This window comes from Glandiceps talaboti (assembly GCF_964340395.1).
Source record: "Glandiceps talaboti chromosome 2 unlocalized genomic scaffold, keGlaTala1.1 keGlaTala1_2_unloc_1, whole genome shotgun sequence".
Taxonomy (NCBI): Eukaryota; Metazoa; Hemichordata; class Enteropneusta; family Spengelidae; genus Glandiceps; species Glandiceps talaboti.
Genome location: NW_027554289.1, coordinates 169,698 through 186,028, shown reverse-complemented (window position 1 = coordinate 186,028; position 16,331 = coordinate 169,698). Strand labels below are relative to the sequence as shown.

The 16,331-nt window shown below is 33.2% G+C and overlaps 1 protein-coding gene across 1 annotated transcript in view; it reads left to right on the top strand.

Moving 5' to 3' along the window:
• Nucleotides 1-3,034: 3,034 nt before the first annotated feature.
• Nucleotides 3,035-16,331, top strand: part of LOC144453242 (osmosensitive cation channel TMEM63C-like) — a 31,040-nt gene continuing 17,743 nt past the window's right edge. Inside the window, exons 1-4 of the mRNA XM_078144513.1 lie at nucleotides 3,035-3,180; nucleotides 4,598-4,680; nucleotides 13,783-13,888; nucleotides 15,942-15,979. Of these exons, the coding sequence (XP_078000639.1) occupies nucleotides 3,043-3,180; nucleotides 4,598-4,680; nucleotides 13,783-13,888; nucleotides 15,942-15,979 (365 nt within the window). The 5' untranslated portion in view covers nucleotides 3,035-3,042. The remainder of the gene's footprint in view (nucleotides 3,181-4,597; nucleotides 4,681-13,782; nucleotides 13,889-15,941; nucleotides 15,980-16,331) is intronic.

The window sequence follows — 16,331 nt, the reverse complement described above, 5'->3', positions numbered from 1 at the left end:
ACATTTTGGAGTAAAAAACAGTCATAATTTTGAAAATTACCAGTAATTATTGAAACTTTGTCTTTTTAAAAATGTGTCGAAATATTGTAGAATCTGAAGTTTACTGTTATAATGTTATTATAGTGCACAGTTTTATCATGAAATATACCGGTAGCACCGATCTGTTCATATTTTCCTGCAGTACCTCCTTCATGATTATATGCACTGTTAGACTGGAGTAAAATGTTGTTGGCGATACAAAATACTTACAGCTGAGTAACTCAGTAAAGGGTAATTGTATTTGAATGTCATTTAGATCTATGAATACAATACCCAAATTGATTTTTTTTCTAGATCTTAATTGTATTTTACAGTGTCTTGGTTTTCATTCATTTCATTTTTTGAAATTAAGTTACTGCGTTATAAAAGAATTTAGCCAAATTTTAATGGAAAAAAAAGGCTTTGATTTTGTGTAGTGTATCGGGGTAAGATGTGTAGCTGTAAATCAGATGATTCATTGTGAAAAAAAAAAAATCGTGATTTTAGAATCCAAAGTCTGCAGGTTTTAGTCTAAAGCTAGCTATACACAGAGAACTTACTGTATCTTTTGTATAATCCTGTGTGAAAAAAGTGATTATTTCAGGTGAATATGGTTTCAAAATAAGTGAACGGACAAATTTCAGTACAGCTATTTTTCTGTCAGTTTATAATCTGTACAGACTCAGATATGCTTGTATTGTGTGCCCCAGTGATTTACATTCACTTAATAGTTGTATTGAAACATTGATATGTAAATGCCACAGAAACCTCAAAAGTATGTGCTGTAAACTTTACACTTCTGATTCACGGTTATATTTCTTACAGAATGCACAGAATTGATGTTTTAAATGCATTGTGTATTAAATTATTCTGTCTACCAGTGATTTACATTCTAAATATTGATGAAGCTAGTTTGAGATATCATTTGTAAATACTACAGGGACCTCATATATAGTTCAAAATTTGTACAGCCAATTCTTGGGTTTTTTTCTGTCACAGTTACAAAATGTACGGAATTGATGTTTTAAATACATTTTGTATTAAATGAATCTATCTACCCGTGATTCACGTTCTAAATATTGATGAAGCAAGTTTGTTTTATTGAGATATATCATTTGTAAATACAACAGGGACCTCAGATATAGTTTATAATTTGTACATCCGATTCATGGCTATTTTTCTGTCACTGTTTATATAAATGTACAGAATTGATGTTTTAAATGCATTGTGTATTAAATTATTCTGTCTGCCAGTGATTTACATTCTAAATATTGATGAGGCTAGTTTGTTTTTATTGAGATATCATTTGTAAATACAACAGGGACCTCAGATATAGTTTATAATTTGTACATCTGATTCATGGCTATTTTTCTGTCACTGTTTATATAAATGAACAGAATTGATGTTTTAAATGCATTGTGTATTAAATTATTCTGTCTGCCAGTGATTTACATTCTAAATATTGATGAGGCTAGTTTGTTTTTATTGAGATATTATTTGTAAATACTGCCACAGGAACCTCATATATATAGTTTAAAGTTTGTGCACACTTTAGATAGTGAACTATTCAGAGAGACACGTAGTGTATACATTTCTGTACTCTTAAAAGTTACTGGTAGTGAAGGTGTGAATCTATTTTTTTTTTTTTTTTGAAACATCATATTTAAATACCACAGGGACCTCAAATATGTGTAGCTTAAAGTTTGTGCAGATGTCACTGTAGAACTATATAGAGAAACATGAATATTGCTATAAAAAATGTTGTTTCCTTGATATGGAATGATATATTGTAGTAGTTCCGAACTCAGATTTTTGTCCATACTTCATGCGTAATTCATAGTAGAATACAACATTTAATTAACCTTTGTAGGCAATCACTTGCCAGTCAGTCTTACTTTGAATATTCGTGAAATGAAATGTCATGTGAATAAGTAAAGTCAAGAAGATAGCTCAAATCCAACCACACGGGATATTGAAGTGTACATGAGAACTCAAGAAGTGTTGGATGTGAAATGGCATCTTGATGCCAGCTAATACACAAGGCTGAAAGTGTTTTGAGATAAATGTTGCAGATATACAGCTGGCATGAAGTACTTGAGATGAAGATCAATAAAAAGTAGCTAGCTGCATTGTACCCTTCTTATCAGTTGATACTTAGAAAGGGCCATTAGTTCAATACTTGGCTTTGGTGCATGCTGTGGATATAAAATGTCAAATATCCTTCATCAGACATTATCAATCTGTCTATGATGCACATCTGTTTGATGTGATGAATCCAAGCCCTAAAGTATGTATACATGAACGCTTGGAATTAACTTTTCTTAGGATTCATTTGCATTGTATTGCTCATTTAGCCTGAACTCAGAACTGTTCTGGTGATGTCTACAGTTGTAATCCACAGTCCCCTTTCGTGACCTGGTGTATGACAGTAAATCATCACTTGTAGGTATATGGAATGTTTTGGATTCTTGATAACAGGATAACATAATCTCTTAAAAAAAGCTTTGTCTCTATATATTATACTACATGACTATAATGTCCAATGACATTGCTTTCAATACCATGTGTTTTCCATCCTTTGAAGTAATGCATCCGTACAACATGGTTGTATGTGCAGACTAATTGTCAATTTTTACATGTATGCTGATCACTGTTATTCGTGTTATTTTTATACTGGCTTATTGGTCTGCAGTTGATGGGATTAAGAGAATGTGAGTCATAATGGTACTTATGACAATACAAGTATATGAAACAGTGATGTGATTTGGGTAGTATCCTTGGAGCATCCAAGTTGTGACCTCAAACATAAATAGATTCTTATCAAGCAAATTAAAGATAATGCTGGTATGGTATCATATCCTTGTGAAGGCTTCGTTTCAGATAAATTTCATATTGTGCAGACATACATGTAGTAGATCACAGGAGGAATATTGATTCTGATCTCTTCTAGGTTATCCCAGAAATGAAGAAATCTGCACTGCTATAATATTTGGAGTAATTTGACGACAGAGAAAGAAAAGCAAGATGGAGGACGATATGGGATGGAGTTCAATGTATTCAGGATCAAGATGTGATGTGGTTGGTAGAAACAACACAGAGTTGCAGTATCTCCTGTATGGTGGCATCCCTCAGAACTTGGGATTTAATATTCTGTGCTGGGTGGTAAGTAACTCAGTCTAGTAGTGCTTCAATTTTTAGCCGATAGCTATAGCTGATTAATGAACCATAGATGCCACTTGAATAATATGCCTTAGGCTGTAGTCAGTGAAAAAAACATAAATTGTCTTGCAGTTGATTTTTATGTCTGGATGATGAATAAAGGGTAAAGGCCATTTCTACTTTTGAAAACAAATTAATATCTATTTGGTTGGTTTGAAGTAATTTGACATCTCAGTCCATGGATATGTTCTTTCCTTAATCATGGTTGGTGATATGACATTGTAAGCCAGGTGCACAAATACTTAAGATTAGATTTCAATCAACATTTTTGTACGTCAGCAGCATGAAGATTAGCATATTACGCTTGAATTGTCTATTTTAATTCAAATAGTATGAGGGGATTGTAGTTATGTCATTACAGTCATAATAAATGATGATATGTTGTTTTCTTCATCCATGATTTCAATCCATGAATTGAATATTTTGTGATTTATTTATTTATTTATTTATTTATTTATTTATTTATTTATTTATTTATTTATTTATTTATTTAGTCATTCATTCATTCATTCATTCATTCATTCATTCATTCATTCATTCATTCATTTGTTTATTTTTGGCATGATGAGAAAAGTACACAATCTTTTAGGGAAAGACAAGTGAAAATCTTGAAGTGACTTTTTTCAGTAACAAAATCCCTGATATTAATTAAAAATCTGTACATGTTTTCAGAATGGTAAAATCTGTAAGATTTGTACATTTGTCCAAACTGATGAATATTTTATTTTTGTGAAGTTCACGTCATGTAACAGTCAGTTGAAACATGTTGAGATATTGCATAATGTATAAAAAGCCTTTCCGCTATGAGAATAAAATCCCCCTTTTCAGTAAATAGTAGGCTTAAAATTCCTAAGAGACACCTGTGACCATAGTTCAGGTCCCTGGAGATTCTTGAAATCCATGGAAATGCATTATAGATCTCCAATGACCCTTGACCTGATGAAAATTGATCTGTTAATAAGTGAATAATTTCATGAAGTACTTTTGGCCAGAAATTTAGTAGAATAATCACATAAATCATCAAAGTTATGATATTTTCAATTACTAAATTATGACATTTTGTACATTTACTGATGTATTTAGTCTGAACATGTATGGAAGTAGTTATCATTAAAAATGACATTTATACAAGACACAGTCTAGTGGAAAAAAAGAATGTTCTTGTACTATTTCAACCCTTTTCACAAGTTTGTAATGGTAACATATTTTTGATTTGCAAATCATTTCTTGTAAACAGAATAATCCTGTGTACAATAAATACCACGAATGCAAGAAAGTGAATACTACTTTGTTATTTTTCGTCAATTGGTTTTCTACAACAAGTAATTAGCAATGGTTTCATCATGTTGTCTTTTTGTAGATTGTTCTTCTCCTGTTTGCAGTATGTAGGAAAGTAGCCGGAGATTATGGTCGCATTGCTTTAGTTCAGCATGAAGAAGAAAGGTAAGCGTAAAGAGTGTTTTTTTAAGTAGTTACGTAGCAGGTTTACTTCAAATCAGTCTGTGACATTTAAGGAACAACTCTCTGAAATGTTAAGTACATCATGTTTTGATTTATGTGGGCTCTATTAATACTTGAATTTTTTCCAATTGTGTAACATAACTGTATTGTACTGAAACTAATAAGTTAAATTATATTAGTTAAAGAAACTGGAAGTACAGTGACAATTAGATATTTTTTTTTATACTTTGTCTGTATGAGTATGTTCAGATTTGGAAATGTGGGTGACTTTAAAGGGCTTTGTTACTAAGTCTTAAAGGCTTTACTTCAGATTAGGATTAACATCTAGGTGAGAAATACAGTTTTTTGGCAGAGCTTTAGAAAAAGCAGGTTCAAAACAAAAACATCATCCCATGTAATCCTTATTAAGAAGATAAAACTAACGCCATGACCTGAAACATGGCCCTTTAACAAGACTTTGGTGTCATGAGTATATCATAACTTGATAAGAAAATACTATTGATATGTGATTACAGATATTTTTTGGGAAATTTGAAAGAAATATTTGATGAGTTAAACACTTTTAAAAAATAAATCTAAAATATTTGCTATTCACAGAGTGAGAAAGTTATTGAGAATAGTACTAAATTTTCACGAACATCTTGTTCGCATTGCTAGTGGTGTACTATAATGGGCTGACTTCGCAAGATATTTTTGGAGATTTTTGAACTTTCTTAGTATATGTGTATGTCCTTTTTCATGACTTGTAAGAGAGCAGGAGACTGAATACTGTTAAAATTATAGACTGACTTTGTACTGTTTATTAAATAATGAAATGGACTTAACATATACGCTTTACTTAAGATAGCAAGACAAAAGGTGAATTGACTCCTTGAGATGAAAGGAAAGTACAATAATTGCACCACAAATATTTAAAATTGATAGTAAAGAACTGTGCAAGCTGAAGATAGATTTTATGTTACGTAACTGAATTTAGTGTGTAAGACATGTGTGTTGTGCTGCCATATCAATACATTACGAGATGGCGCCCTAGCAACACATTATGAGATGGCCAAGGACGATGAAACCTCATGATATATCTTACAGTCTACTCTGACATTTTTATTCATTTTAATATTAAATCCATAGTTTAGCACTAAGCAAGCTGAAAGTAACGTGTATTTTATTCTTGATTCAGTGTGTACATGTATTTCATAATTTAGTTTCATCTGTGTGTCAGATTATAGAAGTGTTATGTTTTACAGTTTCTATTGTCTTCCAAGCTATGCAAATGATACAGTGTCAGGGTTTCAAATGAGTCTGACTAATTGAATATATACCAATTAATTGAATTAGTTTGAATTGATGTATGACAAATTGAAAGGGTCTTGATAATTATCCAAAATGTAAATGTCATGTATTAAAATATACGTTCAGGAGTGTACAGTTACTGAAATGATACTCTCAGATTATATTTTTTTTTAAATGTACTGTCTTTATTTAATTACTTAACTCCCTAATACAGGAGTATTCCCACCGATGATATGTGAGTGCCTACTTATCATATTTTTTGCCACAGCTTATGCTCATTATACATTCAATTTTATACATGTACACTGCAAATTTAAGAAAAATCTGCCCCCACCCCACCCCCCACCAAAAAAAATTGTCTAAGCAGCTGCAAAGTGTTTGCATAGCATTGTTTTTTTATGTGAATGTTTGTGCGAGGTAATTCAAGCTAACATACCAGTAGAAAAGAGAGAAGATTATACATGTTCATTTCAACTTGCATCAACACCAAATGGGTTGATGTCTACAGCAAGCAATACAAATAGTGCATGCAACCTATACACCATGTACATGTTTTGCTTTACAGAATAAGCTTAATACATGCCAAGAAGTACTAGAGAATAGATGTAAATAGTGCTGGCAATTCGTACCAAGCAATGCCCAGAGAATGAATGCAAACAGTGTTGGCAATTCGTACTAAGCAATGCCCAGAGAATGAATGCAAACAGTGTTAGCAATTCGTACTAAGCAGGGCCCAGAGAATGAATGCAAACAGTGTTGGCAATTCATACTAAGCAATGCCCAGAGAATGAATGCAAACAGTCTTGGCAATTCGTCCTAAGCAGGGCCTAGAGAATGAATGCAAACAGTGTTGGCAATTCGTACTAAGCAATGTCCAGAGAATGAATGCAAACAGTCTTGGCAATTCGTACTAATAAGCAGTGTCAAGAGAATGAATGCAAACAGTCTTGGCAATTTATCAAGACTGTATAGACTGTTAGCAAATGTTACACTATTGCAGTGCACATGAAATGAATACATTATTAATATATATAAGTAAACTATGGTAATCTCATCTTTATTTAAAGTATATTGACGTCTTTATGTGTGATTATGTACAAAAAAATTGTGTCTCAATTTTTCACTGAGATGCGTTCCATCATATCGTCCTGACACCATGCATTTCTAACTCAAATATTTCAAGGCAATATGAACAAACTGATATTTGTAAAGTCATTGGTATTATCATTGGTACCGGTGTTTAGCTGAAATGATGGACAGAAACATGAATGATGATCTATGCATAATATCTGTTGTCAGCTGTGTTTAACAGTTATCTTTGAAACCCACCATCTTGAATACCTTAAATGATGCATTGTGGGAAATGTGATATCATTCCACTGATACATAATGTGTTAATTACGCTTGAAAATAATCTTACCCAAAGTTTGTGACAATGGATAACATAGTTTTCATCACCCAGACCCTCACAAGATGTATAGGGGGGTTACTTTAGCCTTTAATTTTCATCACCCAAGATTTGGTCATACGTACCACAACAATACCATCATAGGTGTCAGTATCTTGGCATGGCTCAGTTTGGATTGCAAACTGTAGTTGAGTAGGACCTCTTGCTTTTCACCAACATAATATCTGAACTGGAAAATAACCTGAGCAAATTCACAATTTCCATGTGGGATGTTGTCCTCAACAGCAAAAGAGGGGATCAAAAATTGACATGAACAAATAAATATTGTTGGTAAAACATTGCTGGTAAATATTATCTAAGCACGGTGACATTTCAAAATTGATTGAACCATTTTGAATTAAATGGGCACATCATGTACAGTGCATGTTTATGATTTAAGTTTTAATACACACTTTAGTTTCATATTTGATTATTCTTATTATATTCAAACTGCTTCACGTTGCGAATCATGTCAAGCAGTTTGTAATGCTCCCCACAAGGAGTGTGGCTGTAATTTGAAAATTTATATTATGATGTAATTTATTAGTTACCAATGAATTTACAAGACACCACAATCTAAGTTACCAAGTCTCTGTGCACATCTTTTAAAACCACCTCTATTGAGCTGTATCAACTCAGATTTCCTTAGGTTTTAGCAAGTATCGTTTGAATGGATTTAGTAGACTGACTTCAGCTAAGGATGGGGCCTCAATGGTATATGCCACTTTTAATGTGTAGATGGTTGAAATTGATGATTGGTTGGAATTATATCATACACAAGTCAGCGCGTCAGCTCAACATCACTCTCTGCATATCCATCATGATACATACCGTATATCTGACAAGTCTATTAAAGCTCACTTCTCTGGTACCGACAAGAAAATTCAATCTCAGAAACCAATTTAGCCAGTGAGGTGAGGCAGAGTTGAACAGTGCCAGTCTGAAGCAATTGTAGAACGAGTGTAAGGGTAAAGTTGACCCTATCGAAGTCACTCATAATTGGGTGGTACAGTTGAACAATTGGAGAGGATACACGGTGCATACTAAGTAGTGCACTTAGAGAGAGATGCAGAATACAAGATTAGCCACCATCTTACACTATCAGTTACATAGCCAACACTTGTCTGTTTTCATTTTCAGTACACACTGTGTCTATCATGATCCATTTTTAACACTCTAGCTACAAAGTTTGCAGGGTTTCTTTTAATCATGTATGAGTTGGAATATTTTCCTTTCAGGAATGGCATTGAAATGAGAGAGGGGCATGTTTATTTTTCAGCTTTTTCTCCAAAATGTACCACTAAACCTACATGTATAGTACATTTATTTGGCAGATATTATACAAACTGCTTTGTCTGTATGTGTATAGTAAAAGCCTACAACATATACCACTTTACTAGAATTGTTAAATCAGAAATCACTGTAAAACCTGACATGAACTAATGTTTTTCAGGACAGGTCACAGAAATCAGAAAAAAAAGCCAGTCGGCTTGCTTGTTGTAATTTGGGCCAACAGTAATACACTTTTTCATGTTATGTTCATTTCTTTATAATTGAAACTTGAAGATTTACCATAATATAATGTACAGTGTTTAGTCCATCACTTACAGCTAAAACAGGCAGTGTTCACCAAAACACTATAAATAACATAAAAGTATTATACATTTATGATCAAATTGACCACTTTGCAAGTTTAGGTTGTTGTTTTACTTGATAACTAACAAAACTTTTACTGCTGAACACAGCATGGTTGATATTGAGGGGAGTCTAAAAAGCTGAATTAATGTACACAAAACTCTCGGCAATCACAATCCTGCTGTGTTCAGCAATAAAGTAAATGCTATTATCTAGCAAGTGAAACAACAACCACAACTTGCCAAATGATCAGCTTTGATCATTGTAACTGTATATGCTATGGTATAGTCTTCTGGCAAACACTCCCTGTTTTAGTTGTATAAGATACAAGACAGTAAATTGGTCTCACACTTCAGGCTTTTTCCTTAGGCCAAATTAAAAGAATTGGTTCTGATTATACGTTACTAAAAATCTATAATTTAATTTTTTTTTTTTTAAATTCTGATTTTCATGCCATTTTAAACAGCATGTAACTAAAACCTCATAAAACAGTTTAGAGTTGACTGGTAAGGTCAGGCAATCATGCAGAACCACACCACTTTCTTATATTTGGCACTAAAATGGAAAGCTTTCATTTTACAATTGAGGTATTCTTGACCTTTACATACTGACCTTCTCTCAAAATAACTGATAGTATATAATTTAATGATGGTATTTCTGTACAGTTATGATGTCACTGAATTGTTTATTTATCACACAGAGTTGTGAGTACTGCCAATGGCCTCATAATCTGATTAAAATTTTGGCTGTAGACTGGAAATCAATTCCCTCATCTACCTTTGTTTCCTTAATATATTGTCATTTGTTTTGACTTCGTAGGAGTGGGATCACTCCCAGAATTACAAAATGAAAAAAAGAAATGACAATATACGTTAAAAAAAAATAGAGATAACCTAAGGAATTGAGCAGTATTCCTACATCAGATTTTTAATCAGATTGCCCATAGCACATACTTCTGTTGTGTAAACATTTAGATACTAAAATAAACTATGACATAATGGACCATAATTGAGGCCTCCTTCACAAACACAACCTGTTTAATTTATAGCTTATACAGGAAATTAAACCTGTCATATTATAATTGTAAAACATACACCATCATTTGGTAAATCTGTGAATCTTCAAGTTTCAATAAATCAAAGAATTCACATTAAAAAAAATGAAAATCAAAAAAGCACATCATCTGTGTTATCACCTGGCAAATGATGGATACAGTTGGATTGTTGAGAGATGTACAAACACCAGGTTATTCATTAGTGCATGACACCTGTAAGCTGCAGATTAGAGAGAACACACTGATGAACTAAATGTGCATGTTACTTTTTGCAATAATCATAAATCATGTTTTCCTTTTTATCCGTTCAATAATGGATGTACTGTGATGTGGTATGATGGTAAGAAATAGTAGAAATTACCCCTAGTGTTGGTATATATATACATACATGTGTACATCTAAATCTAAATTTCACATTGCATGTTTGTTTCTTTTTTTTAGGTGGCCATATGGATGATGATTAGGTATTTATTTTAGATATTTAATTTATAAAACATTCGTTCATGGCATCCTACTTGAAAAATCAATGTGAAACAACATTGTCCAAGTCTGTGTTTGTCACTTTATACATTGCAAAAAGTCAAAAAATGTGTAAAAATGTTTGTTATTGTACATACAATAACAAACATTTTACACATTTATTATGCTTTTGCAATTCATTGAACTGCAAACAAGGACTTGGCATGTGTTGTGGCACATTGATTTTTCAAGTAGGAAGCCATGATAAAATTGTTTTATAAATCCAAAATCCAAAATAAATACCCAATCCTCGTCCATATGGCCACTTTTAATGTATATTTACATTGTATGATTTGTTTACATTATGCAGGTTTTCCTGACAATTCTAATATTTTGCAGTGTTCACTGGTACTAATCCAACCTAAAAAATTGACATAAATTTCTAGAAATGATTCCTGTGAACTGATAACTTTTCTTAACAAACGTATACATACATGTTAACTTTCATTTCAAGGTATAGCACCTGCATGTACTTCACTGTCACCAGTTTTCTTTCATTTCTCTTTGGAAGAATGTACACAGAATCGTATTTTCATATCTCAAATCTTGTTCTATGCTCCCTTCAAAACCAAGAAGACTATAGGGATAGATTCTCTCAGCGTAGATAAAAAAAAAAGTCTTTTCTGTGGAATTAACACAGTTTCTCAGTCGTTACCTTTCTGATAAACATTTTCATTATTTGCATGGTAAGCCCTAAAAATTTACATTTGTTTAAAAAATATGGGTTCGGACTTCCCTGTGGAATGTACCGGTACTTATTAAAGCAAATTCATTGTCAGTATGAATACTTCAATCAAACTTCAAGTCTAGACGTTTTATTATTTTTTTTCTAAAACTGTAAAATACAGTTAATGTTTGTAGTGTCTGTAACATAGAAAATTGGAGTGCTTATACCCATGAAACAATGCAACTTTACTGTTTGAAAAAAACCCTGTCCTGCTCTGATGCTGAATAAAAACACCTTTGAGCACTCCACACTTCATGGAGTCACAAAATTATACACCGAGTTGCCAGTCATTGGATTATGCAATGCGTTTTGCCTCCTGCACAACCTGATACTATCACGTATAACTCTAATTTCAATTCTCGTCTGCCGTTGTAAAGTTTCCATGTTTTTGCAATTTATCAATTTTCCAATCTCTGTCTTTGTGGCCATCACAAGTCTGACCGTTCACTTGTCATTCTTACCTTGTACTTCTACAATATACTCTCTTTCTGCACATCCTCAAAATTATATTTTTATGCACTAAATTGATGTTAGTATAAATAACATTTTCCTTTTTTCTTCCCCCACATTTCAGTCAACTTATGATCAATGCTGTAACCAGATACAGAGGATATAATGTGTAGGAGTCAGGTTTTTACATTCAATTTTGTTATTAATCCAGTCAATTCTCAATATTTCATTTCTAGCGTTGTTTTTTTTTCCTGGAAACAACTTTTTGTGCTAACATTTCTACGTTTTCATTCCTTTCACTTACTCAGCATGCCAATAAAGTTAAAACATCCACAACTTGTCCACCCTGTTATAAAAACACTTCACATTTTGGAATATTCCTGTATTGTTTGCTGTGGGTGAATAGTAAATACCAACATTTCAATAGGCATACTAAGGTCTTCGTGAGATCTTAAATCTCATTCATTTTCATCATTCTATAACAGTAAATAACACTAAAATTCATTCCAGTTTCCACCTCTTTTTTTCATTGTAATACACTCACTGCAACCCTATCCTATGTCTAACATTGCAATATTTCAGTCTCTACCAAACACCAACATGGCTGCCACTCATGTACAAATACTGGTGCTCACAAATAAGAGCCGAGACCATGAGACACATAACACCTACAAGGCCTAATGCTGACATGGGATATCACTTTCTATGCATTATATGTGCACCGGTTATGCTTATCATTCTGAACTAAGGTTATATGGACACAGTAAGCATGGTAACAGTTGCTGTGTTCTATTCAATTCTGTATCACTATGTATTGAACTCATCTTTCTGATGCACAATGAATTATCACAAATGTTTCTGAATTTACACATTGGCTGACATCATGCTGCGACTTTGAGATATTAAATGCACCCACTTCACTGAACATGAATCGCCTTCAATCTTATTTTATGACTCAGCTTGTGTAATTGTTCAAAAAAAAAATGATGATGAAAAAAAACACCCCCCAATTATTGGCTGATTCTGCACATGCTCATAATATTGTAATGGCTGCCATGTTGCCTAGCAACAGCACGTCATCTCATGGTTGTTGGGGAAACTGTGAACATCTTCATCATTTCATGATCATCATGCTTTTCTCTTTCTCCAGGAAAACAGTCACATCTCTAAGGGCTTTGTAGTCAAAATGTCTCTCTGAGGATTTTTGTCTGTGAAAATAAATATTCTTTCCATGGTTTATCCTCTCTCCACGTTTTCCACCAATACTTACCTCTTTTCAAAGTTGTATTTCTTGCACACATAACAATTTTAGTAAAATAATGATATAGCTGTAATTTATTACTTGTGTATTAAAGGGGCACAAGCTGAGTTTATAAACATTTTACTCAAATGAAAATACCTAAATAAAACCACATTCCAGTATAATGTTACTGTACTGTCTTCTATAACATTATGGTTGTTGTGCTGCTTTAATAGAACAGTTGAGTGAATAATAGGAATTCCCTGAACATTTTTTGGTATGTATGATAAATTATGTCATCGGATTGTTTATGAGTTATATCTAAATACTGGGTTTGAATTCATTCAATTGTAAGTGATGGTTAAGTATGCTTCATTTAGTACAATACTGTGAGTATGTTTTAAATTTGCTGCAAAAATTACACCCAAATACGGATAAACTCAGCTCGTGCCCCTTTAACTTATGAAAAAATAGACTAATAGTTTGTAATTAAACACAGCGAAAGGAAAACAAATATGAATTTAGTGATGAAATTACAGAATATTAACAAATGATTGATTCTTAAATCAGCTGTAGTTTAGTAGCTCTAAGTTTAGTTAGTAGTATGTACCATTAACATTAACATACTAACAATAAATCTCAGTCCAATAAAATGTAAAGTAATAATTGACATATTTGTCATATTTATTGACTTATACGAAATATTGTACATAATATTTTAGATGGACACAGAGGTTTTTTGGAGACCATTCTAAAGATGATACTGGTAAACCGATTGACAGAGAGGGAGAAGAGGCAGCAATGCGTTTGCCACACCAAGAGGACCAGGTAGGGTAGTATAGTGTATGTACCATATAAGGTGTGTGATCTGGTGGGTGGGATAATATAATGATTTATGTGGGTGTGAAGTTCATGGCTATGTTGTATGTGTCTGACCTTTATAAAACTGACATATTCCTTTACGTACACAGTCCCTCTGGATGGCTGTGGTGTACAATTAAAAAGTATCTTCCCTCAATGTTTCAATCCCATATGGGAAGTCATCCTCAAGATTGAATTTGGCAGTTCAGAAACAGAGTTAGCTGTGGTGATGAGTGAGAGTGTAATGTATCACTTTCTGTCTCTGTATAGTATGCCTTGAATTTTGGTAATGCACGTTAAGTCCAGAGTACACATTTGTGTGTGTGTGTGTGTGTGTGTGTGTGTATAGAACCACAGTGACCACATACATGCAAGTGTATAGTGCTGCAGCCAATCTATTGAAGATTTGGGAAATTTTGTACATGCAAAGTTGCTGTGAAGTCACATGTGATGTACCTTGTAATAATATAATAAATTTGAACTGTCTATGGTACAATTTAATTCTGGTTCTATCTGTCTGCAACATCACTATCTGTCTCTATAATACAATTAGGAGATTACTTTTTCTACTTCAGTTATGTCAGTGCCTTGATGTCTCCTTGTACTGTAAATTGCCTGTCTGTCTTGATAGCAAGATATTCTTTTTAGCCATCAGTCCTGGCTACCTTATTTTCTTGTTAGATGTATCGTTCTATAGTATTTATAACAGTGCACAAGCCAGGTTCAACAGTATACTCTGGTTGTTCTACGTCACTGGTTCTGCTGTGTTTGAAATAAAAGTCAAAACGTTCAAAATTGCCATTACTTTCCCCAATTTTTAAAAATATTACTGGCACTGGTATGATTATTTTATTCCCAATGTTGTTCTTCATTCAGCTGGAAAATACTCTTGACCTAAGGGTTTGTTTTCACTATATGAGTGGGTGAGTGTGAATGTGTGGATGGATGGATGATGGATGGATGGATGATCGATGGATCATGTGGATGGATGGATGATGGATGGATGGGTGGGTGGATGGATGGATGGATGGATGGATAGATGGATGAATGAATAGATGAACGTCAACAGTGGCATATTACTGTGTGATAGTATTTCTTAAATTGCCACTTTTTAGTATTTGCTATGCACATTTTTGGGTTGGGAATCAATTAAATACATGCATGAAATTCAGCTTGATTTAGCTGCCTGGTGGCAAATATTGAACTCCACTGTAGCTATACATGATGTATTCTATTTGTAGCTATACATACATGTACAGTTACTATACTACCCATGCTTCTGTTTGATTTCTGCTCTGTAAATTTGTACAACACTGTATAACATAAGTGACTAAATTCTCATCAGTAGCAGCTAAATACCTACAAATCACAGCTGTTGGATATTACAGTATCCTAAGATAAATTTGTACAAAACTGTATAACATCCGTGACTAAAAAAGCACAGCAATTGAATATTATAGTATTTTGTTCGGGAACAGCATTTATGGTCACACCTGAAGTTGAAATTGCAAACCATGTATAGGAAATAGATAAGGCAAAAAAAAAATGTTCGCCCCATTATTGCCTTTCAGGTAACAATAGTGGCAATATATTGATTGGAGGTAGAACTGTATTTTTTGTATAGTATTAACCTTTGCTTGGTAGTTATTAAAGTTTTGGTTCATTTTACTTAAAAGTATTAATTGGTTTATTTTACTGTGGTATTAGACAGTTTGGGTTAATTTTCCTGCAGAAAAAGCTTGAAGTTAACGCTACTGTAGATTTCAATATGTTTGTAAGTGCTAGTCATTTTCTGTTGACATATCCTGTTTTAACATTTATATTACATTTTATAGCAGATATATGTAGGGGGAAAAGTGTGTAGCTCATAGTAAAGATAATGTAGTCAGTTTGTCTGAACAGTGAAAGTGAGATAAGTCTAATATCCACTTGTTGAACTGTATAGATATAGATCTGTCATTTACAGCTAGCCTTCAAGCTTGTTATAGAGAGATTTACGAGGATTTTGTTTTATATACAGGGATTCTGTGCATGGATTCCAGCTATTTTCAAGATCAAGTAAGTATGGCAATTACACAAATACCTACTAGACAGTGTATAAAATGCAACACAGCATCTCACACACATATACTAGGACTCTGCAGAGTGCATTGACCCCTCTTTCAGTATTAGCTTATAAGGCAAGTCAGGAAGAAGAAATTTATGAGTCTTTGTATGGAAAATGTGCAGCTGCCCCGTAAACCTCCCCAGTAATGATGTCAAATTGAGATTCATTTTGTCATAAAACATATATGAACTGATTTATGGGAAACATTCTGTAGGTTTGAAGGTGAAACTGTTGTAGTTGATAATCAAGTAAGCTTTATATTGCATGCATTCTTCTTTTCCAATGAAAATAGAGGAGTCTTCA